Raw genomic sequence first — 24,469 nt, 5'->3', positions numbered from 1 at the left:
TGGCTGGCATGTGGTGCTGGGGGTTTGAACCGCGGTCCATGTTCTTTGCTAAGCTTGTTCTAAGTCGGTGCTTTAGACCACTGAGCCATCTCACCAGCCCCTGGGCCCTTGTGCTTGACAGGGAAGCACTTATTCCATTGAGCCATCTCCACGGCCCGCCAGTCTAGCCCTTAAACTATGTCCAGGTTGCTGGAGCTCAGCAGCAGTGTTTCCGTGCATATGAGGCTATGGTGTCTAATTTAACAAATGTGACTTGTTATTATCTTTTGGGAGGTAGCAAGTGTAATGAGTTTGTGCTCAGTGGTTTATTATTTTATTTCGTGTGTGTGTGTGTGTGTGTGTGTGTGTGTGTGTGTGTGTATGTATATAGTACTGGGGACTGAACTCAGGGCCTTGTACATGCCAGACAAGCACTTTCCTCTCATCCCAGCCCTTTATTTTTTTGAGACAGGGTCTCACTATGTAGTGCGGGCTGCCCTTGAACTCACTTATATAGCCCAGGCTGGCCTGGAACTCACAGCAATCCTCCTGGCCCAACCTCCCAGGTGCTGGGATTATAGGTGTGCACCACCATGGCTGCCTGGGGTTTTTGTTTGTTTGTTTTTGTTTTGTTTATTGGAGACTGTGTAGTTTAGATTGCCCTTCAACTTGATATGTAGCCCAAGCTGGCCTTGAACTCACAGTGATCCTACTGCTTCAGCCTCCTGAGGGTTGGGATTACAGATGCGTGTCACCTTGCCCTCTTCTTTCTTTTTTTTTGTTTTTTTACAGTTGAACCCAGACTTTCACATTAGCCTGACACACATTCTTTCACTGAACAAAGTTCCCCCAGCAACGCCCCATACCCCTCTTTTACCTTTCAGCACAGAAGCTTTTTTTTAATTTTTATTTTTTATGGTGCTGGGGATTGAATTCAGGACCCTTGCACTTGCCAGGCCAGTGCTCATGCCACTGCACTATATCCCCGGCCCTCAGCACAGAGACTTAAAGCTCTTTCCTTTCTTATACTTCTCCAGTTTTACAGTCAGCTTGGTTGGGAGCATTTTGTGAGAAGTCCCTGAATTTTTAACTAAACAGCAAATTCTAGGTCTCTCAGTGATACAGACATGAATAGGAGAAACATTTCTTACTAGGGTTCACAGAGCCATTAACAAAATGATGAAGTTTTCTTATTCATACTCACAGTCCACATCTTTTCTCCAGTGACCCTCAGCATGCAGTTGTGCATAGTGAAGACTGTGCCCTTCTTTGGGGTGTGGAGGTGGGCCTCAAAGGGGGACCCTGCCATCCTGGAAGTATCTAATTCTGTGTTTCTTCCACTGCTAGCTTCTGAGAGCCAGAATGGGAATGGACCGAGTGCCCCGCCAGGCCCTGGTGGTAGCCCACATCCCCCTCACACTCCCTCCCACCCACCCAGCACCCGGATCACTCGAAGCCAGCCCAGCCACACAGCAGCTGGCCCTCCTGGCTCCTCCAGCAATCCTGTCAGTAACGGCAAAGAAACCCGTAGGAGCAGCAAGAGATAGCAAGACACTGTTTCTCCCCTGCTGCCACCACCCACAGCCCAGGTTCTACTGGAGAACCAGTCTTCCCTTGGGCTGCTGGCTTTGGGGTGGGGGTTAGCGTAGCAGTATTTTAGCCACTAAACTTCCCTGGAAGGGTGGTGAGCAGTGGCCTTATTCACCCTAAGTCCATATTTCACTCATCCAGCTGGAGCTGCCTGTTCCCTACATTCAGGCCCTGTGCCAGCCCTTCTCTTTAGAAACACAGTTACAGTCTCTTTCTCATGTGTGTGATATGAGAGTCTAAATGAAAGCCCTCCCAATAAATGTTTCCACTCTGCACTAGACTCTTGCTTTTTGTGGTTTCAAAATGGGAGGGGTTAGCAGCCAGGCATTGAAGAAGGTGTGTCTCTGGGAAGTGACACTCTAGGCATGGTGTCCCTAGGAGATAGGTTACAGGCAAGGAGGCCTTGGCCAAGCAGCCTGCCCCTTTAAGGGAGCTCCCCTCCCATGTTCCCTCCCTGCAGGTGACCCTTGTCCGCCTGCCACAAGAAGGCCGGGTCCCCTTTCCTCTGAGTGTCCTTCCTGTCTCCTGCTGTCAGGTAATGCCAGCTCAACCCCCTAGACCAATTGCCCCAGCCACTTTGCTCCCCTCCTCCTAAGCCAGATCCAACATCAGACAGGGGTCAGTAGTTGCTCCCCTTCTCCAGCAGGACTTCCCCTTTCTTGTTCATCATTCCTATGAGTTCCAGAGCTGTAGCTTCCTGGGTGAAGAATGGCTAATAGTTTCTTCTTTACTCATGGATCTTGAGTTAGCACTTGTCTGCCTCTCCCAGCTAGGGACACCTGGATCCTACTTCCCAGGGAACATGGGAATGGGGTTGGGGACAGGAGGCTCAATACAGGAGGTAAGGTATGTGGGGTAGGGGTATATGTAGGGAAATGTTCACGGGGTGCTGCATTAAGGCTAGAGAGTTTTCTGTTGTAATTTTGTTCATTTGGGAGGGGGTGAGACAGTTTTGCTGTGTAGTTTGGGCTGTCTTTGAATTTATAATGTAGCCCGCCCAGGCTGACCATAAACTCATGGAATCTTCCTGTCTCACCCTCCCAAGAGGTTACAGGTATGCACCACCACACCCAGTGGGCTAGAAATAAAGTGGAAAAACTGGGCACAGGTTCTTAGCCATGTCTTTCTCAAGACAGGGTGACCCCTGCTCAGGGACCCAGCATACACTGACCTTTGACCTCTACCCTACAGACCAGTGAACCATTAACTCCTCTCCCTAGGAACCTTTCCACACTGGCCCCGCCCCAGCCCCGCCCCAAGCAGGTGGGCTCAGAGGAGAAGCCTGCCCATCAGCCCTCTGACGTGGCCTCTGTTGCACCTGCAAGCTTAGCTAGGTTCCCCCTCCCTGTCTCAGGAACCTTTTAATGTCCACAGCAAGGGCTGCTGGGGACCTGAGGTAACTCACGCTGCCAGAAGGGGTGAGGATTGGAAAATGAGTGGGGATAGAGAGAGAAAGACAGGTCGAAGGCTGTAATCTGGGGGACCAAGGATGGATGATCAGCTCCGCCAGGCTCTGCCAGGGTCAGAAAGGGGCTCACGGACCAGTAAACAAGAGGCTGCTCCAGAGAAGCCAGTGGGAGTAGGCTGAGCAGGGGCTGCTGCTGGACTCAGGAGGGAGCAGGAGCAAGGAGTGAAGGCTCTCCCTTCTCCTGGGGGGTAGGCAGGAAAGCAGAGCAGCAGCCCTAACCTGCTCCTTCTTCTTCCAGGGCCCACTGCTCTGCTCAGGATGTTCCAGAGGGAATAAAAGCCAGAGCCAAAGCCTCTAATGTGTCCGCCCGGCAGGATGGGGCCCCCAGTGTGGTGTCTGTGGGCTGGCCTGTGTGGGGGGGTGGTTTTGGGCTGGGCAGGGGGCTCAGTCCCCAACCTGGGCCCTGCTGAGCAGGAGCAGAACCATTACCTGACCCAGCTGTTTGGCCTGTATGGAGAGAACGGGACGCTGACCGCAACGGGCCTGGCCCGGCTTCTCCACAGCCTGGGGCTGGGCCGAGTTCAGGGAATTCGCCTGGGACACCACGGGCCTCCACCTGGCCGTGTTACCCCCTCATCTGGAGACAATCTCACACACAGGTACTAAACGCTCCCCTATTCACAAAGACAGTGTCCCACCTCTGCTCAGTGCTCAGATCAGATACCCCACTGCTGGTTTCTTTAAACAAGAGTGCTAATTTTTTTTTTTAAATTAAAAACAAACAAGAGTGCTGAACAATGACTCTTCAAAACCAACTTTTTAGTAACCTTCTTGCCTCTGTTGTCTTCTAAGCTTCTCCTCCTCCAAACTCCCAGACCTTTAAATTCCTTACTCTCTGACCAGTATCTGAAGTCTCCAACTGACGTGGCTCCCAATTTGGAGCATTTCTGGCCTTTCCTCTTCCCCTGCAGCCCCTATACCTAGGTCTCATAACTGCACTCAGATCTTCCAGGGGTAATGTGCATGGTTTCTGGGTCCCAGGAACTCTAGCCAATGGTTGGTCCTCCTGCCCCGCAAGCTTCCAGGGGACTAACTGCTCCAGCAGGTGTGTGAGGCCACGAGTGAATCTGACTCATTGTCCCTTCCTTTTCAGGCAGCATGGACCTGAGCTGAGTGTGGATGTCTGGACAGGCATGCCTCTGGGACCCTCTGGGTGGAGTGACCTGGAGGAGTCAAAATCTCACCTACCCCAGGGGCCAGCCCCCTCAGGCCTAGACCTTTTTCACAGGCTTCTGCTGCTAGACCATTCCTTGGCTGACCACTTGAATGAAGATGTGAGTTTGAAATGCTTCAGGAGTCATAGGGATCTGAACCTAGCTTTAGGGTATGTTTTTCTACTAGCGAGTGCAAAGCAGGTCAGCCCAAGTTAGGGACCACATTTGGCAAAGCAGAGAATCTACAGAAGCAGCCCAGGGTAGGATCTAGGCATGGTTTTCTGGAGAGGAGATCTGCAAGGTGTAAATGGTTGATTTATCTAGGAAAGCAATGTATTTGTGCTACTGTTCCATCTGCACAAGAAGGTGGGCACTGCAACTTAACCCTGAACAAACCCAGAGTGCACGGAGAGTGCTACAGGAAGCATTCGAGCCAAGACTGGTGCCCTGTGCTATGGTGTGCACCCACAGACCAAAACACTTAAGAGGCTGAAGAAGGATCTTGAGTTAGGGGCCATTCTGGACATGTTTTTTTGTTTTTTGTCTTTTTAAGACAGGGTTTCGCTATGCTGCTCAGCCTGTCCTTGAGCTCACTTGATAGGCTACGCTGGTCTCAAACTCCCAACAATCCTCCTGCCTCAGCCTTATGTGTGCTGTGATTATACCACTATGCCTGGCTGCGATAAGCTGTATCTAAAAGGAAGGAAGGAAAGAAGGAAAGGAAAGAAGGAAAGAAGAAGGAAGGAAGGAAGGAAGGAAGGAAGGAAGGAAGGAAGGAAGGAAGGAAGGAAGGGCAGGCAGGCAAGAGGAGAAACAGAACTACATAGCAGCCAAGGCTGGATGAACATTTGACAGGGCTGTTGAGAGGAAGACTAGCTAGAAGATATTTTAGACATCTCTTTCCCCTTCCAGAATTCTGGCATGGAGGGCTCTAGATTTTCAATAAACTCTACCCCCAAACTAACAATACTACTAGGGCTTGGGAGGGAAATGGATGGCAATGTTCACGGGCACCAATTTGCATGGGACTGAATATGCACTAGTAATTAAGGCACAGTGATTGTAAGCAGGCTGTCTCCAGTCCCTGACAAACCCACCAGGATGAGAAAAGGGGACCCTAAGAGAAGTCCCTGCAATGCAAGGACAGGTACAAAGATCTGTATCACAGTTCCCGGTGACTCCCTAATGTGTGACTCACTGCTCAATTCCCCAGTGTCTAAATGGCTCCCAGCTGCTGGTCAATTTTGGCCTAAGCCCTGCTGCTCCTCTGACCCCGCGACAGTTTGCTCTGTTGTGCCCTGCTCTGCTTTACCAGATCGACAGCCGTGTCTGCACCCAAATGCCAGGCCCAGCCCCACCAGGAGATCTACTACCTGGTCAGTGGGTGAGAGTAGGGTGGGAGCACGCTGACTCCTGCCAGTGGGTGGGCTCCATGTCAAGGAAGGGGCCTCATTGGAGCCCCACCTCCCTTGCAGTGATCTTGGCCCCACCTTGCCTCTGGGTCCAGCCCTGGCCTAATTTCAGCTCCGCTCTCCCCAGCCCTGCTTCATAGCACCCTGGCAGTCCTGTTACTCAGCCTCCCTGCTCCCCTCTCTCTGCTGCTGCTGAGGCTCCTGGGACCTCGTCTATTGCGGCCCCTGCTGGGCTTCCTGGGGGCCCTGGCCGTAGGCACTCTTTGTGGGGATGCGCTGCTCCACCTGCTGCCTCATGTATGTGAAACTCCTTCCTTAAACCCCTCACCCCTGGAGCGGCTGGCAGCTGGCCTCCTGGATCCAGCCTGCTCCTAGCCGTAGCACCCCCATCCCATTCCTCTACCTCTGACTTATGTTCCAGAGCTGCCTCCCAGCAGAGGATAGGGTAAAGGCCAGGACCTCCCAGGTGTGAGGGGGCTGCTGCTGGGTAGGGGCTTCCAGGGTACACCCTGACCTCTTCTCTGTCAGGCACAAGGAAGGCAGCACACAGGACCAAGTGGGCGACCAGAAGAGGATCTCGGCCCAGGGCTGTCAGTACTTGGAGGCCTCCTCCTGCTCTTCATGCTGGAGAACATGCTAGGGCTCTTCCAGCGCAGAGGGCTCCGACCAGTAAGTGACACCCTTTTCTCCTCTACTTGCTGAGACCACCAGAATCCTAGCCGAGAACTGGCTGAACAGAACAGGAGGTGAGGAGCAGCGTGTGCTCCTGCATCTGGAATGTTTGCCTGCTTAGTGTAGCACCTTTCCTCTATCAGAGTGGGTAGGGACACCTTAGCATAAACCTGGACTTCTGGCTCCTCTCCCAAGTTCAAGTCAACAAGAGACAGAGGGAGGTGCCAAGCTGGGAAAAGGGTGGAGGCCAAAGAACATCTCACCGTGCCAGAGGTGGGACCAGGTGCTCATTTTCCCAGCTGTGGCCTGGCCTCCCCTCAGCCCTTGGCTCTGCTGCCTCCTCCACCAGGAGGAATACCCTACTATTTCAGAGATGCTGCAGACGACAGAGAAGGAATCTCAGAACACCAAACCCAGATCCTGAAGACAGCACCAGGATGGCCCTTTGGCCCCTGCAGGCAGCTACAGGTGACTAGAGGAGAAAACGGGGAGTAGGCTCCTGGCCCAGTTCTCACCTGCAGCTCCCAATACCTGTCCTTGTTCTTCCTGCAGAGCCAGGGGCTCATGGCCAGAGGGAACAGAACAGCCAGTCCCCACCAACACCAGCCCCTCCTGGGCACCAAGGCCACAGTCACGGGAACCAGGGTGGCAGTGGTGCCAACATCACATGGATGGTCCTCCTAGGAGATGGTCTGCACAACCTCACCGACGGCTTGGCCATAGGTGTGAGGGGGAAGGTGCCAGGAAGCTAGGGCCCTCATTCTTGGCTGGGAGTAAGAGGGCTGCTGGAAGCGGGAGATGAGTGTACACAGGCACCGGCCTCTAGGGCTTAGGGGTTGAACCTCCCACTCATGGACCACAGGTGCTGCCTTCTCGGATGGCTTCTCCAGTGGCCTCAGCACCACGCTGGCAGTCTTCTGCCATGAACTGCCCCACGAACTGGGTAGGAATGGCACAGGGGAGTGGGCTCTAGAAAGACCTCCAAGGGATACTTAGGAGGCTGATGGGTGACATGGGTGAAGGGCAGCCCTGGATTGTCCTCTCCTAGCCTACTTTCTGTCCCCAACAGGTGACTTTGCAATGCTGCTCCAGGCAGGCCTGTCCTTTCAGAGGCTGCTGCTGCTGAGCCTCATATCTGGAGCATTGGGACTGGGGGGTGCAGCCCTAGGGGTGGGGCTCAGCCTGGGCCCCTTTCCCCTCACCCCCTGGGTGTTTGGAGTCACTGCTGGGGTCTTCCTCTATGTGGCCCTCGTGGACATGGTGAGAGGTATAGGGAAGAGCAGAGATATCAAAAGGGGTGGGCAGGTGGGTCTGGATGGGACATACCAGCCCCTCCACAGTCACTGCCAGGTTCTGAATGGTGCTGGCTTACAGGCCTACCAGGGCCTAACATGGGAATAAAGTGTTTGGGTGGGAGCTGATTCTGGTACCACCTTCTCAGGTTAAGAGGCCAGAGGCAAGGCGACAATTGCAACATCCTTTTCTTTCAGCTGCCAGTCCTGCTCCATCCTCCTGAGCCCCAACCTACGCTCCACGTGCTGCTGCAAGGGCTGGGGCTGCTGCTGGGGGGCAGCCTCATGCTTACCATAGCCCTACTGGAGGAGCAGCTGTTGCCCCTGGTCTCCGATGGCTGATGGGGGCCGGTGGCAAGGGGTCCAGAGTGCCCTTCCTTCCCCCCAACCACAGGAATGGAGGCGGGACACAGGGCCAGTAGGAGCAATAGGATTTTAATAAACAGAACCCATCCCAAAGCCATGACTACGAACGACAGTTGTACTTGCACCAAAACAGCATAGAAAACCGGGGTGTGGTGGGAGGGCTCAAAGCAGGTTGGGGGAGGATGTAAGTAGGGGCCTGGAGGGGACAGGGTGCATCAATCTTCAGGGGGAGCATTGTGCTTTAGCCCAGGGAGGAGGGGAGGGGTGGGGCAAATGCACCGAGGTCCCTACTTTTTCCTATTGCCCTCAGCACCCTGGGGATGCAGTTATCTGGGCAGATCTGCCCTTTATTGCTGCCCACCAGCATCAAACACCCCCGACCCCAACACTAGCACCACAGGTGGATCCAGGGCAGGGGAAGGAAGGGCAGGAGTGAGGACATTGCTTAGAGAAAGATTCAACTAGAATCCAGTGAATTGTGCTCAGTTCTCTTTACTTCCTACAACCGAGTACATGGGTCACAGGGTGGAGGGTGCAACAGGACATGAAACATGCCCCTCCATGCCCCCGACACACCTGCACACAGGATGGTGGTGTCTGCAGCATCACAGGTCATGCAGGGCACGGGGAAGGGGAGGTTCACACACACATAGATGCCCACAGTGGGTACCAGACAGAGAACACCCCTGAATATACACAGCTGTACACGGGGAACCCCAGGTGCCCACCCCACCCTCTCCCCTGTCTTGCTGTCCCCCAGGCAGGGGAACTGTATTGCTTTGAGAGAGCCACCCTTGGGGCTGCTCTGCCAGGCACCCTCCCTTCCCACCCTCCCATTTTGGCACATCTGCAAGACACACGGCAGCGAGAGGAAGCACTCTCCCTCCCAGGCTTCTGTGGCTTAGAGTTGAGGAAGGGGGAAGAAGACATCGTCCTCCATCTTTCCCCTAGCCCTTCCCAAACCCCTGCCAAACCCACTCCAGCCAGGACCCCCCCCCCACCCCAACACACACACACAAAGCTGAGCTATCCAGGAATACAAGTGGAACAAGGAGATTGTCTGGGAGGGGAGCAGAGGCAGTGGGAAAAGACTGGAAGCAGAGACCCCACCCTGGCATGGGGTAAGACTGGCACAACAGCTACTTTAGTGCAATTGGAGAGGGTGCCCAGAGTGAGGATGGAGATGGGAGGGGAGGCTCTCCCCACCTTCCCTGGGGCAGTCAGTCTTGCAGACTCCCCAGAGAAAGGGCCTAGCAGGAGTGAGTGAGGGCCTTGGACAGGTCCTCTTGTCACCCGCCCTCTGCCCTCCCAAAAGCAGTGACAGTGTCCCCCTCACACCTAGGTGGGCAACAGCAGCCTCAGAATCAGTACCTTCAAGTAATTCAAAGAGCAGACCCTCCCCACCCCAGCTCCCGCCCATCTCTGGGATTTGGTCACTTCTCTAGGGGTTGAGTCTCTGGGGGTTGGGTCAGGAGGAGGGAGTCCCCAAATCAGACTCGCCCCTCTTTACCTCCCTCCTCCCAGATAGCTGGGCTTGGTCCTCAGATTCCTCCCCAGGGCCGGGCCAAGGCCTGGAGGGCTGGAGCCACCACAACTAGAGGGGAAAGAGACTGCTTTGCTCCTTAGCCCTCCTTTTCAAAAGGTAGGGTTCAAACTTGGCGGGATGGGGGCCCATACTGGCTTGCCCCAGGAGTAGGGTTTCTGGGCTAGGGTCTGTAAGGCTATTTTCCTTTGCGGTGGGAAGGGAGGTGGGGAATGAATGCTGGGTGTGGGGAGAGGGTGATGAATGGCTGAGAGGGACGAGGAAGGGGCCTCCCCACTGGAGCAGTCACTGGAGTCACTTCGACAAGGAAACACTCCTGTGCCATGTGCGTAAGATACAGAGTGTGCCTACTCCCAGCCTGGCCAGCCTGGCCCTGCCCCACCTCTCAGGACCCCTTCCAAGACCGCAGAGAAGGTTTTGGGGGTACAGTTGTAGAACCGTTCACTCTGGCCCCACCCACCCCACCCCCATCCTCTTCTCCCCTTCTAAGTCCAGGGAGTAAGAAGGTGCTCGGGTGGGCAGACAGTGGTGGAAACAGTATTGAGTTTTCCTTTGGTTACATATTGAAGGCAAAGGTGAGCTGGACTTACAGTCAAAACGGATAGGGGTGAGGAAGGAAGAGGGGCCATGGCTGGGGTTGGAGAGGGAGGCAGGCCCTCCTCAGCCCCTCCACCCCAAGGAACACACATCTACTGGGGTGGCAGTCCCTCAGTCTCATTTCTCCCACCCCCCACAGCACCAAACAAAAGGAGAAGCCCCTCCCCCAGGGGCTGCTCCCCACCCCAACCTGGGCTGTACATTCAGTGGTTTTCAGCAGTCCTATGGCTCAGGGGGCCACGGGATGGGGGAGGGGCCCATCAGTCTCAGCTGGACAGTGGCAGTGACCTGGGTCTGTCGGTCCATCCTGGGACCCACAGTTTGTGCCATTTGTTTTTCTGAAGTATAGTACACAACCCTACCAAAGCCACCGCCCAACCAGAAACATTCCCCCGAATATCAGAAACTAAAAACTGGCTCTTTTCATCTTGCCTCTGATTCACAAGTCTGTCTCCTATGTAGCCCTCGCTCTGTCTCCTTTGCTGGGACCTGGGACTACTCCCCAGGTCCTCACTCCAAATAGGCCTTTTCACAAAAGTGCTTATTACTTGAAGCAAGTGCTTTAGAGCTGCGGTGGGGAGAGGGGGAGGGGAGAGGAAGGTGAAGGGAAGGAGGTGCTTCCTCCCCCACCCTACCCCCTTAAAATTGGGGGGCATTCTGCCTGTTTTACTTCTCCACACCCGTTTAAGTCAAAGAGGTTTTTAAAAAAATCTTAACATTAAAATAAATATGCAGTGGCCATGAGAATGGTCAAAATGCTTCAAAAAACACTAGGGGTTGGGGAGCCCAGGGTGGGGTGCGGGATTTCCTTTGGCATAAGGAGAGGAGGCTGCTGGCCCTCCAGGCCTCCTCATAGCCACATGAGGAGGAGCAGGGAGCTCCCCACCTCCCCAGCACTGCTGACAACATGCTGAGGGGCAGCAGGGAACAGACAGCCACCAGAAATCTCATCTAGCAAAACAAAACAATGGGGCTCCTGACAAATACTCAGATTCTTCCTGTCACCACTAAGCATTGATAAAGGAGAACACGACTTGATACCCCAACATTCCCAGAGAACCCATCTCCCTGCTCCCCGTGCCCCCTACCACCTAATTCCCAGCACCAAAATGAGAGGGAAGGGGTGGAATGGGAAGATTTCAGGAGAAAGAACTGAAGTTAGGGGGCAAGCTTTGCAGAACCAGCGGGGTTGGGGTGGGGGCGGCAGCCCTTAAGAGAAGTCACATTGATTGTCGTATAGGGGAGGACAAGGGATGAAGGGAGGTGGGCAAGAGGGGCACTGCAAGGCCCTTTGGCTTTGAAAACAAAACTAAAAACTAAAAGCTGCACAATCCTTCTCACCAATAATGGTCATTTGGAAGCCTTGAAATGGTTTAGGATCTAAGAGTTGGGGAAGCAAGACAGAGATAGAGGATAAGGAGAAACTAGGAAAAGAAATAAAGACTTGAACAAACACCCCAGGCTTCAGGGAACCAGCATGAGGTATGGTTAAGGGCATCTGTCGGGAGGGAGGCATCCCTGGGATGGGACCTCCCCCACCCCCACCCTTGGCAAGGGTAGCAAGACATTCAAGGGACACAACTGAAAAATGGATAAGATTTGAATAGAGTGAGCTCTGGTGGGGGAAAGAGGCCGAGGGGTCCCCAGGGGAGACCCCTTGTACTGTGTAAACGAAGTCTGTCCAGTTCTCAGGGGACAATACTGATGGCAGCCAAACTGGGCAAAGATGCACTGGGGGTAGGGGGCAGGACCTCTATTCAAGTTCTGTGTCTTGGCCCCTGGCTGAGGTATTGAGTATGAGGAAGGAAACACTGGGCTATAGGAGTGGATCCAACTGCACAGAGGCTTACCTAAGACATGGATGGACAGGGCACGCAAAGGGACCAGGGCCAGATTCATTGCTACATTTAGAGAGAAAACTGCCCCCTTCTCACTCTGGCCCAGTTTGGCTTCTAGGGTGCGACTTCTAGGAATCTTATCAGTGCAGTCCCCAGCTCAATCCCATCTCTCCTGGCTGGGAGGGGAGCCCCCTCCACCATGAGCAGCAGGCTCCACCCTTGCTCTTGCCATCAGGACTTCCTCCTCAGGCAGAGAGGCCTGCTTCCACCTTTCAGCACGGTCCCTAGTCTGCCCCGCCCCTCCCACCATCTTTGGCTTCAGATCAGGAGTGACTGGGGCGTTGGGTACTCTCGGACATGACAGAAGGTGGAGGCAGACAGGGGACTTAGGGAACTCTGGGATGGGAGCACGGGAGGAAGGACCTCCCTCCACACACATGCAAGCAGCACATGCCTGAAACACGGAGGACATTCTAGGGCTATGGTCTTGAAATGGGCAGGAAATTAACTTTCTTCCCCTAAAGGATAAAATGGTTACTTAAAAATTCATGACAAGCCTCAACATTGAGGGAGAAGTGAGCCAGAGTGGGAATGGCCACAGGCTCTGCTCTCCCAAAAGAAGTTAAAAGAAAAAAAAAGCAAGGTTAAAGTGCGTGGCCAGGCCAGAGGTGGGAGGGGAGGGGACTAGGCTGTGGGGGCGGAACCAGCCCTTGATTTGCATATGAGGTGCCAGGGGAGAGTGCAGGATTTGGGGCCCAGGTACAGTAGTCGCTGCTTCAAGTGTTTTGCATTTGAACTTTAGGGGTGATTGGGTATAGAGTGGGGGGAAAGCTCCAGGCCCCAGTGCTAAGTACCCTCCCCCCTCATCCTCTAGCTGCCCCTGAAGGGGGAGGCGAACACCCCCAGAGTGCTCACACAGTACCAGAAATTAAGGCTTCTCACTGCTGCAGGGATGGAGGGGCCAGCCGAGCAGGGAGGCAGTGATGGGTATGGAAGAAGAGGAGGGGTCTGCCTGGCAGTAGGGGCAGGGGCGGGTGACCTGGAGAGGACAGTCAGAGGGAAGAGTGGGGGAGCTGGCAGCAGAAAGGGGGAACTGAGATGGAATAAAAGAGAAGGAAAGCCAGGCATCTCTCAATCATTTTGGGACACTTGGCAGAAGGGGTTGCCCTGGGGTTACTAAGGGCCTGGGGTGTTCCCTGTCTGTCCCAGACCTCTGCCAGGCTGGGATGGTGTGGCAAAGGGGTGAGCAGCTGCTCCCCAGGGCTTCCTTTCCCCCCTCCGCCCTGCCACCCAGTCGTGTTCTCCTTTAAAGTGCCCTAAATGTTTAGATTTTTTTCTAAATAAATAGAATAAGATATCAAGCCACCGGCAGGGGGAGGGACACTGGAGGGGGCTACTCAGAGTAGCAGCCATCTAACCCAATGGCGCCATGCCGCTCCTGGCTATAAGGGCAGGAGGCCCCGTGGGGCAGGGCACCGCAGCCACCCACCGTCTTGGCGGCTGCGATGCCGCAGTTCTTGAGCAGGCTGAAGCTGAAAGGACTGACGGCGTCCTTGGGTGGGAAAGGCTTCATGGTGGAAAGGATCAAGGCCAGGCAGTCTGCCACATCCTTGTTGGGGGCACAGGCCAGTGCTGGGGTGTGACCTGCAGGGCGGAGGGAAAGAACTGATGCACAGGGTACTGTACCCCTGGGCCCTGGCTCTCTGTGCAGGGGAGCCACGGCAGATAAACACCCAGCATGGTCAGAAATCAAGGATGGTGAGGGTCCAGGGACCTGACAAGCAGATGCCCATGTGGGAAAGAAGGTGGGGTGCAAGGAACAGAGGCCTGGGGTTTGTGGGAAGGGTTCTCCTGCCCCCTGCTGGCTCTGTTGGACTCTCCTTTGAGATTCAGAGTACTGAGGGTGGGTCCCTGCTCTAAAGAGCTTCCTTGGGCAGAAAATCTCATTTACAGCAAAGTTAATCCCTTGAGGACTACCCCCGACCCCAAACCCAGGAGAGGGAGGGAGCTCTGGACCCCACCCACCTTCTTCATCCACAGCTAGTACTGTGGCCCCACGACTTAGCAGGGCCTGCACCACAGAAGCAAGACCATTCCGGGCAGCAATGTGGAGTGGCCTTGGAAAAAGGAAAGAAAAAGGGCAACCAGAGTCAGCAGGAAATTGAGACTCCCTGGCAGCCCCAGAGGGCAGCGAGGGTGCTGAACAAATACAGTGAGCTTCAAGAGCCCCTGGAGTGTGGTCACTTTCTTCACCCACCTGCCTCCCCCAGCCCCGGGCACTCACATCTGCAGCGCGCTGTTGGTAGCATTGATAAGGCCAAGGTCTTGGGTTTCTGCCAGGATCATGAGGGCACATTTCTCATGGCCCTGAGGGGGAATAGACAATACAGACTCATGAGGTGGAGGCATGACAGGCCACAGAGGAGGAGCTGGGGAGGAGGGTAGATGCAGTCAGGTAGGCTAGACAACCCTGACCTCTGCCCCAGTCCTGTCTGCAGCCAAGACCTACCCTGCACCGACCCCTGCCCTTCACACAGCACCAGCACCACTCCAGAAGTACCTTGCTACAAGCCAAGTGGAGGGCAGTGTTCTTGTTCTCATCTAGCACAGTCAGGTCCGCCTTCCCTCGGTACAGCAGAAATTCTATAAGAAACACACAGGGATTGAGGCCTCCCTCCAGAGCAGCAGCCCTACTAGCTTTCTACCCTCTTAACTGCAAATACTTTGCATCATGAGACATCTACAGACACCCTCTGGGCCTTGCACCCCACACTCACAAGCAGGATGATCCCTCCTAAGCACGCCCCAGGGCTCCTCCTCCCTTCAGGGAGGGGGCACATACCTACAGCAGCAGTCTGTCCATTCTCAGCCGCTGTCATAAGTGCAGTGCGGCCCGTGTGGTCAGTGGCGTTCACCTCGGCTTGATGCTGCAGCAGCATCCGGAGCCCAGAGACGTTGTCCGCGAAGGCAGCGGCGTGAAGGGGGGTCCTGGGTGGGGGTCAGAGTAGAGTGAACTAGGAAGGCTCTTTGGCTTGGGCAGAGAGATGAAGCCAGAGGCAGTTCAGCTTTTCCCCAAGGCTTCATCACTCACCGTCCTTTGGCGTCTCGGCTGTTCACAATCTTGGCACCCAGAGCTCCCAGCAGCATCTCTGTGGTGCTGTCCTGGTTATTAATTCTGGGAGAGAAGATGGGCCATCAGCAGGGGTAAAGGAGATGGATTCTAAGCCCAGGTCACAGCATCCTACAACAGGGTTGCTGCAGAGGAAGAGACTTACACTGCACAGTGCAAAGGAGTGAAGGGGTTTCCCTCCAGGTATGAGAATGGGCTGTGTTCAAGTAACAACTCCAGACAATCTTCATGTCCTGAATATAAGGAGGAAAGCATGGCAACAGGAAAAATGCAAGCTTCTTCCATCTGTCCTGTCCTGTGTCTGAACTCCCAAGCCACTTTCAGACTCTGTCCCACAACCCATCTTCTCTTCTCCACCCCACATACATCCCTGTGCCTGTCACAGGCCCCAGTGTACCAGTGTAGGAGGCCCAGTGCATGGGCGAGTATCCGCTGTAATCCACCCCGGCGTCCAGGGGGTCTGTGGAAAGGGCAGCCTGAAGCAGGGTCCGCAGCACTGCAGTGTGGCCACAGGCTGAGGCCAGGTGAATGGGTGTGCGGCCTTTAAAGTCTCGGCACAGCACAAATGCATCGTGGTCCAGCAGGGCAGCCAGGCAGTCCTCACAGCCAGTCACTGCCTGCAGGGAACATAGGCAGGAGTGAGATGGGGAGCCACTCTTTCTACTGGCCACTCACTGGGGACTGGGCAGGAGTAAGAACTACTTCCAGTGCTCTAATCCTTATTTTTGCAATGATTCTAGTGCATGGGATTAGCATTCCCTTCCCTGATGACTCATCTAATAGTCAGGATGGCCAGAGCTAATCCTGGAGATCTGGAGCCAAAGACCAAACACTGTGAGAAGATGCAAGAACCAAAGCATCCCGTGGGAAAGCTGGGCTCACCTGTAGTACCAGCTAATTGGGAGGCTCAGGCAGGAGAGTCGCTTGAGCCTAGGAATGCAGGGCCAGCATGGGCAATATAGTGAGAACATATCACAGAAAGGATGGGAGAGGAGGGGAGGGGAGGGAAGGGAAGAAAGAGTATTCGGAGGCTGACGCACAGGAGGATCACTGAGTTTTCAGTCAGCAGAGGCTATAAAATGAGTTCAAAAGCTAGCCTAAAATGCAGTGAAACCTTGTATCAAAAAGACAAAAAGAAAAAATGGAAAGGGAAAGTGAGGGGGAAGAATCCTGCAGCAGGAGATGGAGCTGCTTTAGACCTCTCAGGAGCTTGCACTTGCCAGGCAGGTGCTTATGCTGCTGAGCTATCTCCCAGCCCTAGAGGCTGATTTAAGATAGGTAATCATGGAGGAGATAGGGAAGGTAGCAACACTATTCAACAGGATACTGTCAACAGGGCATCTTGGACACAGCCTGGGCTGAAAGGCTGGCTGCATGTAATGACAGAGGGTAACTGGGAAAGTCAGCTGGGGAAGCCACATATGCTGAAGCAACACAGTAAAGCTCAGTAAGATCCAAGGCACAAAATCCTAGCCCAGCTCTAACACCTTGTGACCCTGTGACCCCCACATTGAGGGTCATCTGTGAGCCCACTCACCCCACGGTGGAGAGCAGTACGGCCCCGGAGGTCAGCAGCATCAGCTGTGGATCCCTTCTCTAGCAGCAGATGTACACAGTCCACATGGCCATTCATGATGGCCAGCATCAGTGGGGTTCTGCAGAAGTAATGGGAAGGGTGATGGTCCAGCAAGGATAGGAAAACCTATATCCACCCTGGCCCCCCACTCACTGTCCATAGGCATCCATGACATCTGTGATGTCAGCGCGCTCCCCACTGTCAATCAGCAAGTGCAGGGAATCAGTGTGGCCAGAGGCAGCTAGGAGAAAAGGAAGCTGAGTCAGGACAGTGTCAGGATGAGGGAGGGGCTGGGGACATGGCTCAGTAGAATAAGCACCTGCCTGGCAAGCACAAGGGCCTGAGTTTGGGCTGGTGAGATGGCTCAGTGGTCTAAAGCACCTACTTAGAACAAGCTTAGCAAAGCACAGGGACCACAGTTCAATCCCCCAGCACCACCACATGCCAGCCAGCCCGCCCCCTGGTGGGCTGAGCTGCCCCCACCAAATAAAAAAAATAAAAAAAAAAAACAAGGGCCTGAGTTCAATCCCCAGTACTGAAAAAAAAAAAAAAAAAAAAAAAAAAAAAAAACAAGGGCCTGAGTTCAATCCCCAGTACTGAAAAAAAAAAAAAAAAAAAAAAAAAAAGATGAGGGAGAGAGGTCAGGCTGAGTCTAGAGGACTTGAGGGTTAAGGTTTCAGGAAGGCCTGCAGGAAGAAGAAATCTTCAAGGCAAGAAGTTATCAATTAGAACTTGAAGTTTCTCTACTCTTTGTCTTACCCCATTCCCAGCCCTAAATCTGTTGGGAAAGATTCAGTACGGCAAGGGAAGACAGAGCCAACAGGGAATACTAACCAGCAGCGTGTAGGGGCGTCCACTTGCGCTTGCGCTCCTTGATGAGGGCAGAGGCGCCATGGGCTGTAAGTACCTCTACACACTCCGTAGAGCCTCGCTCAGTGGCCAGGAAGAGCGCAGTCCGGCCCTTGTGGTCCCTTACATCCAGATTCACCAGCGTCTCAGCCAGTGTCTTCAGGGCTTCACAGTGACCGTTGTAGGCCTGGAGCAGTACAAGTGATCAATGGACATAGCTGGGACATTCCCATCCCCACTCTGCTGTTGGGACCCAGAGGGTGACTCTAGGCATTGGTCCTCCAAATTTCTTGGGCCCCTCAGGCCACTTCTCTGCAAGGCCCATCCCTCCCCAGCCAATGAACCCCTGCCCAGTGCCCAAAAGGAAGAAACAAAGACAGAGGCACCAGTGCTATGATCCTCATGTGGGCGCTGGGATGGGGAAGGACAGAGAAAGGAAGAGGAGAAGAGGGACTCACAGCTAAGTGCAAAGGGCTGACTGGAATGGTGCTCTCTACATCCTCCAGGCAGTTAAAGGACATTTCTAAGAGCTGCAATGATAGGAAGGTAGGTGCTAAAACTTGAAAACTCCCAAGAGAGCTGTCCCCTGCCCCTACTCACAGTAAGCCCCCTAAGCTTCTGGATCTACTAAACACCCCTTGGTTTCAGAACCACAAACCCAAAGGCAGCCCGTGGCCCTGGCCCCGCCTCCTCTCCCTCAGGCCATCCCGCACGCACCAGTTCGAGGTTCTGTCTGTTGCCGTAGGCGGCTGCATAGTGCACAGCTGTGTAGCCCTGCCTGTCCCGCAGGGAGGGGTCTGCACCATTATCCAGTAAGAACTCCAGACAGCTGGGGAGCCAGAAGGCAGATGGTGAGACAGGAACAGGCCCAGCTTTCCTGGGCACAGAGGGGTAAGGGAGCCCTCCTGGCCACCCTCTGTCATTCTCCAAGCCCAGCTCTAAGCCCACTGCCTTCAGCACATTCCTCTATGCTCTGGGTGCTTTCCTGTAGAACCTAGGGCTGCCGCTCAGCTACAGGCCTGGGATGCTGTGCTTGCCTTGGCCCCTGGCCTGGGTCTTGCAGACCTGTTCTCCCAACTCCCCGTCCTGAAGAAGTCTAGCTCAACGCAAACTCAGCCAGCTTCTCTCCTGTGAAGCCTTATGCTTCCCAGTTATGACCTCCTCCTCTGCACTTCGACATACTTCTTGTACCTTAGTAGATGCTATAATATTAATTGAAGTATTTTTAATTTTCATATAGTTGAGGAAACTAAGGCACAGAAAGGTTAAGTAACTTGTCCAAAGTTGCACAGGTAAGCTTTATCTTTTTTTTTTTTTTTTTGGCAGTGCTGGAGATTGAACCCAGGATCTTTGCACTGAGCTACATCCCCAGCTCTTTTATTTGTGGACAGGGTCTTACTAAATCACTAAATTCCCCAGGGGCACTCAAACTTAAGATCCTCTGCCTCAGGCATCCTAGAGTGCTGGGATTACAGCTGCACACCAACACATCTGGCTTCTGAGCCTTATGTTTGTGTGTGTACTAGGGATTGAACTAGGACCTTCACATTGAGCTGTATCCTTTGTCCCCTTTTTACCTACCCCTTGTGGTGCTGAGAATTGAACCTAGGGTCTAAGCACTGAGCTATATCCCCAGGCCTTTAAGTCGTCCAGGCTAACCTGGAACTTCTGGTGATTCTCCTGCCTCAGCCTCCTAAGTGCTGGGATTTCAGACATGTGCCACCATACCTGGCCTTTTATCTTTAGAGACAGGATCTCACTAAATCACTAAATTGCCCAGGCTGGGCTCAAACTTATAATCTTCCTGCCTCAGCCTCCCAAAAGGTAGGATTATAGGAGTGCACCACTACACCTAGTAGTGTCCTTTTTGTAAATAAAATTTTTATTTATTTGGTGTTTCTGAGACAGGGTCTCGCTATGTAGTAGCTAGCCTTGAACTCACTGTGTAACCTAGACAGGCCTCAAACTTATGGCAGCCCACCTGGTTTAACCTCCCAAATGCTGGGATTAAAGGAATGTGCTCATTTTTTATTTTAGAATAGACTCATAAAAAAAAAATTATGGGAGCCAGGGAGATAGCTTGGCAGTATTAAGTACCTGCCTAGCAAGAGCCAAGGACCCAGGTTCGATCCCTGGTATGGCATGCTGTGCCAGCCCTGCGCCGAGCTGGGCACTCAAACTGGGCATAGTGGTGCATGCCTGCAATTCCAGGGAGACCATGCACCAAATAAATAAATAAAAATAATAAATTATGAAGATCGTGCAGAATTTTTTTTTTTCATTTTGGTACCAGGGACTGAACTCAGGACCTTGTATTTGCCATACAGGCATTCTGCTGCTGAGCTATCTTCCCAGCAGCACAGAGTTTCTATACGTACCACTCCTAGTTCTGTTGTGATTAACTTCTTACATTAGTAAGTACTGTATAAGAGTCCTTTTATTTTCCCAGTTATTTTTTTTTAATGTACTTAGTACAGGGTCTACAGGGTCTCACTACACAGATTGAACTCATAGTGATCCTCCTGTTTTCAGCCTCCCAAATGCTTGGATTACAGGCGCGTGCCACCATGCACAGTCTCAGCTGCTATCTCAGTGTGCCCTGGGGACGGGGCCAGCAGAGCCTGCCGGGATCAAACCCCAGTCCCTATGCCTATCTAAGCAGGTGCTTTAGTCTGCTGAGCTATCTGGCCAGCCCCATTACTCTTTAAAGGGTGGTTCATCTTTTTTTTTTTAAATTTATTTATTTGTGTGTGTGTGTGTGTGTGTGTGTGTGTGGCCAGCTCAGCCCACCAGGGGGCGGGGCTGGCTGGCATGTGGGGCTGGGGGATTGAACCGTGGTCCCTATGCTTTGCTAAGCTTGTTCTAAGTAGGTGCTTTAGACCACTGAGCCATCTCACCAGCCCCCTCATCTTTTTTTGATATGGGCATTTTGATTTGTTCTATTGTTGGGGACTGAGTGCAGAGTGCTATGCTCTACCACTGAGCACCAAGCAACTCCTCTTCTATCCTTTGGGCTCACAATGGACTCGATAACAGAGGATCTGCCTAGCATGGGATAAACCCTGGGTTCAATCTTTGGCATAGGAAAAAAACCCTTATTTTAGTGCTTACTGCAATTTTATGAACCTATAAAGAAATACTCAGGCCAGCCAGATAGCTCAGCAGACTAAAGCACCTGCTTAGGTAGAGCACAGTGGCCAGGTTCGAGCCTTGGCATGCCGGCCCCACCCTCAGGGTACAGAGTCAGCGAGACTGGGCGTGGTGGCAAGCCTGGAATCCCAGCGTGTGGGAAGCTGAAAACAGGAGGATCACTACAAATCCAATTATATAGTGAGACCCTTTAGACTCTATACTAAATACATTAAAAAAAACCCAAAAAACCTCAATTAAAATTTGTGGAATAAGCAAGTGGCTTTTGGTCTTCTCGAGAAGCCCCAGGCTGAGGAAAGCAGTGACTTATACTGTGCTCTCTTCTCACACTCAGTGTGCTGAGCTGGATGACAGTGGCAGAGATTCGGAATAGAGGAGACTGACAGGGCCAGGATTGGTGCTGTGAGCCACGCACGTCCCAGGGGTCTGCCCTGCTACTCACAAGAAGGCCTCCTTCCTACGTGATTCCTTCAGTGGCTCGTCCTCCTCAGCCTCGTGGCTGGATGCAGTGTGGGGTTCCGCCCTGGGGAAGACAGTGAGGAGGTCAGGGCTGCTCAGGAGGGGTGTGGGCCTGACGAGCGCAAAAAACGACCTCACCTCCGGTAGGTGTCAGAGGCAGCGGCATAGTGGAGGGGAGAGCAGCCTTTACAGTCAGCTTCATTGACTCCTGCCCCAGCAGTTACCAGTGTCACTGCACACTGGTAGCTACCGTTGGCGGCTGCATAGTGCAGTGGGGTCCTGGGGAGCAGGGGAAAGAGAGTGGGTGAAGGAATCAGGCACAGACCCCAAAGAAAGCATATGTTGCCACTAACTTTCTCCGTACTTAGTTCTCCTGTCCCTTTCTCTAGTCAGATGCTCCCTGTACTCCTCCATATTCATTTACCTTCCAAATTTGTCCCTTCTCCTTAGGTCAGCTCCACTGCTCAACAGCAAATTAAGACATTCGACATTCCTAAAAGGAAGCCAACGGGTAAGAGAGCCTCGAGAAACTGTCCAGGCAAGGCTGAGAGGCTAGACGTGTGCAGCCTGCCCTCACGGGAGTGCAGGGAGCTGGCTGGCAGTGGGGACCGGGCCTTGCCTAGCTCTCTTCTCAAGGCCTGAGACAGAGGAAGGAGAACGCACCCTCCAGAAGCAGCAGCATGAAGACAGGTACGGCCAAGGTTGTCAGGCGTGTTGATGTCAAACCCAGCTGAAAGCACATGCTCATTGCTGAGTGAAGACACAATGCTGTATAGCTGACCTGGAGGGGCAGAGCAGCCACAGGTCACACCCAGAGCACCGAGGTGGAGTGGCAGGTGCACACCTGCTGACCCCCAGCCAGTCAGCACATACCTGAGGATAGAAGCTTCCGGCAACAGTCGGAGAATCCGAAAAGAACAGCCAAGTGCAGGGGGAACATGTCGTGGATACCACGCCTGGGGAGAAGTGGAGGAGGGGCTTAGCACATGGGTTAAGGAGGGACCAGCTACTGTGGCCTATCCCCATCCTACGAGTCAGGGTAGGAGGTTCCTCAAGCTTCCTTTTGGCAAGCATCTCTATAACTTCACATTTGATGTAAACAGGATGTGTAGATCTGTATCGGCCTGGAGTCTGGGTTGGGGACCCTGACTTACCGGGCAGTATCCGCGCCATTTGTCATGAGGGTGCTGATGAGCAGTTCGTGCCCATAGCGAGCAGCCACATGCAGAGGTGTGTTTCCAAATTTGTCAGCACAATCAATCTCGCTACCTGAGAGAGGGATACACACACAAACCCATGTTTAGGGCCACTTGCACCAGTTAAGTTACCAGGTAACTGCTTTTTTTTTTTTTTTTTCTTTTTGAGAAAGGGTCTCACTGTGTAGCTCAGGCTGGCTTTGAGCTCACTTTGTAGCCCAGGCTGGTCTTGAACTCCCAATAATCCTCCTGTCTCAGCTTCCCGAATGCTAGTATTATAGGTGTGCACCACTACACCCAGTTTCTCTTTCTTTCTTTCTTTCTTTCTTTCTTTTTTTTTTTTTTGGTGGAACCAGGTGTTGATCTCTGGCCCTTGCGCTTGCCAGGCAAGTGCTTATTCTACTGAGCCATCTCCCCGGCCCTATACCCAGTTTCATGTGCACGACATTTGACATGGGGTATTTTGTTCATAAGCCTTAGGAAAGTGGGCAGGGCAAAGATGCAAGTGCTTTTCCTGCCTGGAAGATAGGGTAGGAGAAAGAAATAAGGCAATTCCAGCAGGAGTAGATGAGAGCACAAATTCTCTCCAAGTCCATACCATTCTGGATGAGAATCTGGGAGCGTGTGAAACGGCCATGAATGGCAGCCATGTGCAAAGGACTTTTCCCTTCTTTGCTCTGTGGAAACATGGAAGGATTTTTTTCAATATAAAGCTCAAAGACTACCCCAACCCCACTTTTAAGGGCCATATCCCTAGTGACTGAGGGAACACGTGGGCATCTCTTCAGCCCACATTCTCCTGAGTGCCTACCAAGACACAAATACTCCAGGGCATGTGTGGACAACCCCCCAGGAGGCCTATCTGGACATGCCCAGGGTCCCCAAAGCCAGGTCCCTCTCCTCACTGATCTAAGCCTCATCCCTTCAGGTACCTGATAGTTGACATCAGCCCCATTATTGACTAACAGCTCCAAACAGAGCGCGCCATTGGTGGAGACTGCAGCCACATGCAGTGGTGTGAAGCCCTTGTCATTTGGTTGGTTGACATTGGCTCCTGCATTCACGAGCTCAATAGCCACCGCATCCTGGCCCAGGTAGCAGGCAATGTGCAAAGCTGTGTTTCCAAAAGCATTGGGCTCATCAATCTGGATTTCCAGGAGTGAGGGTAAGAGATATGTCAGTTTAAACAATATAGAAACAACACTTTCAATGTAGCCGAGTCCCAGAAACCCGTGTCAGCACCCCCCAGGTTTCTGACCCAAAAGAACGAGGGCACTATTACATAATGTGAGCCTTGTTCAGACCTTCTCACCACATCCACCCAACCTCCCAAAATGACACGAAACAATCTCAGCATCTTCCTGCCTCAATCACAGGCTCCGACCCGCTAACTCCCTGCCGTAATCAGCAGCCCCAGCACGCAGCATCTGACCTCAGCCCCCATTCGGAGCAAGTACTTCACCACTTCAATCTGGCCACTGGCTGCAGCTGTGTGCAGCAGCCCATAGCCCTTGCGGTCCTTACAGCCAAGGTCTGCGCCGCGCGCCACTAGCAGCTTCAGGACTTCCAAATGCCCTAGGAAAAGAGGACACTCTCATAAAGGTGGATGGTGGACCCTAAGGCCCTGAGCTCCTCTCCCCAAAGGCTACAATGCTGTATCCCTGCCCTAGGAGCCCTAAAAGGAGTTCCTAAAGGAACCTAAAGGTCAAATGTTTCTCTTACCCAGAAAAGCTGCCCAGTGCAGAGGCTGCCGCTCTTTCTTGTCACAGACATTCAGGCTGGCTCCCTTGTTGAGGAGCAAGTTCACCGTCTGCATCAGGGTATAAAAGCCAGAATTCGTTTCATGTCATCAATCTGTATAGGGGCAGAGACCTCTCATCCAAAAGCAGCCTCATGACTTTTTTCATAGTGCTAGGGATGACGACCTAATACCTTTGTTCATGAGAAGAAAAATCCGGAATACTAGAAGAAACAGGAGGAACAGGTACTAAAGGAAAAACAGATAAATTTGGAATTTTGAGAGAACTTAAGGAAGTTTCTTCAGGTGCTCTTGTGGTTCTAAAATTTATACAAATATCTAAAAATGTATTTAAAAATAGGACAAAGGGGCCCGGGAGATGGCTCAGTAGAACAAGTGCTTGCCCGGCAAGCACAAGGATATGAGTTCAATCCCCGGTTACGCAAAAAAAAAAAAAAAA

The 24,469-nt window shown here is 52.9% G+C and overlaps 3 protein-coding genes across 6 annotated transcripts in view; 2 read left to right on the top strand and 1 right to left on the bottom strand.

Moving 5' to 3' along the window:
- The window catches only part of Nabp2 (nucleic acid binding protein 2), a 6,837-nt gene extending 4,993 nt beyond the window's left edge, over positions 1-1,844 (top strand). For both annotated transcript variants that reach the window (XM_023707358.1, XM_004647073.3), the window contains exon 7: positions 1,327-1,844. In XM_023707358.1, the coding sequence (XP_023563126.1) occupies positions 1,327-1,526 (200 nt within the window). In that variant the 3' untranslated portion in view covers positions 1,527-1,844. The remainder of the gene's footprint in view (positions 1-1,326) is intronic.
- A 122-nt stretch (positions 1,845-1,966) lies between these two features.
- Slc39a5 (solute carrier family 39 member 5) lies at positions 1,967-11,506 on the top strand. Of its 3 annotated transcripts, XM_023707333.1 has the most exons (12): positions 1,969-2,104; positions 2,790-2,965; positions 3,276-3,636; positions 4,131-4,311; positions 5,405-5,567; positions 5,731-5,900; positions 6,132-6,272; positions 6,647-6,743; positions 6,828-6,998; positions 7,138-7,218; positions 7,345-7,535; positions 7,766-11,506. In XM_023707333.1, the coding sequence occupies exons 3-12, from the start codon at positions 3,335-3,337 to the stop codon at positions 7,907-7,909; spliced, it is 1,641 nt and encodes a 546-aa protein (XP_023563101.1). In that variant the 5' UTR covers positions 1,969-2,104; positions 2,790-2,965; positions 3,276-3,334; the 3' UTR covers positions 7,910-11,506. The 3 variants fall into 3 exon arrangements, with proteins under 3 accessions (XP_023563102.1, XP_023563101.1, XP_004647129.2); XM_004647072.2 differs by lacking the exon at positions 2,790-2,965; XM_023707334.1 differs by lacking the exons at positions 2,790-2,965; positions 7,345-7,535 and having other exon boundaries at positions 1,967-2,104; positions 7,766-7,878.
- Ankrd52 (ankyrin repeat domain 52) overlaps positions 7,986-24,469 on the bottom strand; it is a 20,435-nt gene continuing 3,951 nt past the window's right edge. Inside the window, exons 5-26 of the mRNA XM_023707332.1 lie at positions 23,994-24,081; positions 23,704-23,846; positions 23,204-23,416; positions 22,870-22,948; positions 22,230-22,344; positions 21,949-22,031; positions 21,739-21,856; positions 21,500-21,568; positions 21,214-21,354; positions 21,059-21,139; positions 18,184-18,295; positions 17,452-17,653; positions 16,771-16,858; positions 16,579-16,696; positions 15,439-15,658; positions 15,187-15,274; positions 15,003-15,086; positions 14,754-14,899; positions 14,472-14,554; positions 14,196-14,278; positions 13,937-14,028; positions 7,986-13,555 (exon numbers count right to left, since the gene is read on the bottom strand). Coding sequence (XP_023563100.1) covers positions 13,305-13,555; positions 13,937-14,028; positions 14,196-14,278; positions 14,472-14,554; positions 14,754-14,899; positions 15,003-15,086; positions 15,187-15,274; positions 15,439-15,658; positions 16,579-16,696; positions 16,771-16,858; positions 17,452-17,653; positions 18,184-18,295; positions 21,059-21,139; positions 21,214-21,354; positions 21,500-21,568; positions 21,739-21,856; positions 21,949-22,031; positions 22,230-22,344; positions 22,870-22,948; positions 23,204-23,416; positions 23,704-23,846; positions 23,994-24,081 — 2,697 coding nt within the window. The 3' untranslated portion in view covers positions 7,986-13,304. The remainder of the gene's footprint in view (positions 13,556-13,936; positions 14,029-14,195; positions 14,279-14,471; positions 14,555-14,753; positions 14,900-15,002; positions 15,087-15,186; positions 15,275-15,438; positions 15,659-16,578; positions 16,697-16,770; positions 16,859-17,451; positions 17,654-18,183; positions 18,296-21,058; positions 21,140-21,213; positions 21,355-21,499; positions 21,569-21,738; positions 21,857-21,948; positions 22,032-22,229; positions 22,345-22,869; positions 22,949-23,203; positions 23,417-23,703; positions 23,847-23,993; positions 24,082-24,469) is intronic.

Source organism: Octodon degus, unplaced genomic scaffold (assembly GCF_000260255.1).
Source record: "Octodon degus isolate 3935 unplaced genomic scaffold, OctDeg1.0 scaffold00287, whole genome shotgun sequence".
Taxonomy (NCBI): Eukaryota; Metazoa; Chordata; class Mammalia; order Rodentia; family Octodontidae; genus Octodon; species Octodon degus.
This window is presented reverse-complemented; position numbering and strand designations above follow the sequence as displayed.

Coding starts and splice junctions, on each gene's coding strand:
- Slc39a5 (XM_004647072.2), top strand. CDS start 3,335: ATGTGTCCGCCCGGCAGGATGGGGCCCCCAGTGTGGTGTCTGTGGGCT. Junction 3,637..4,130: donor GGAGACAATCTCACACACAG/GTACTAAACGCT, acceptor CTTCCTTTTCAG/GCAGCATGGACCTGAGCTGA. Junction 6,999..7,137: donor CACCGACGGCTTGGCCATAG/GTGTGAGGGGGA, acceptor CATGGACCACAG/GTGCTGCCTTCTCGGATGGC.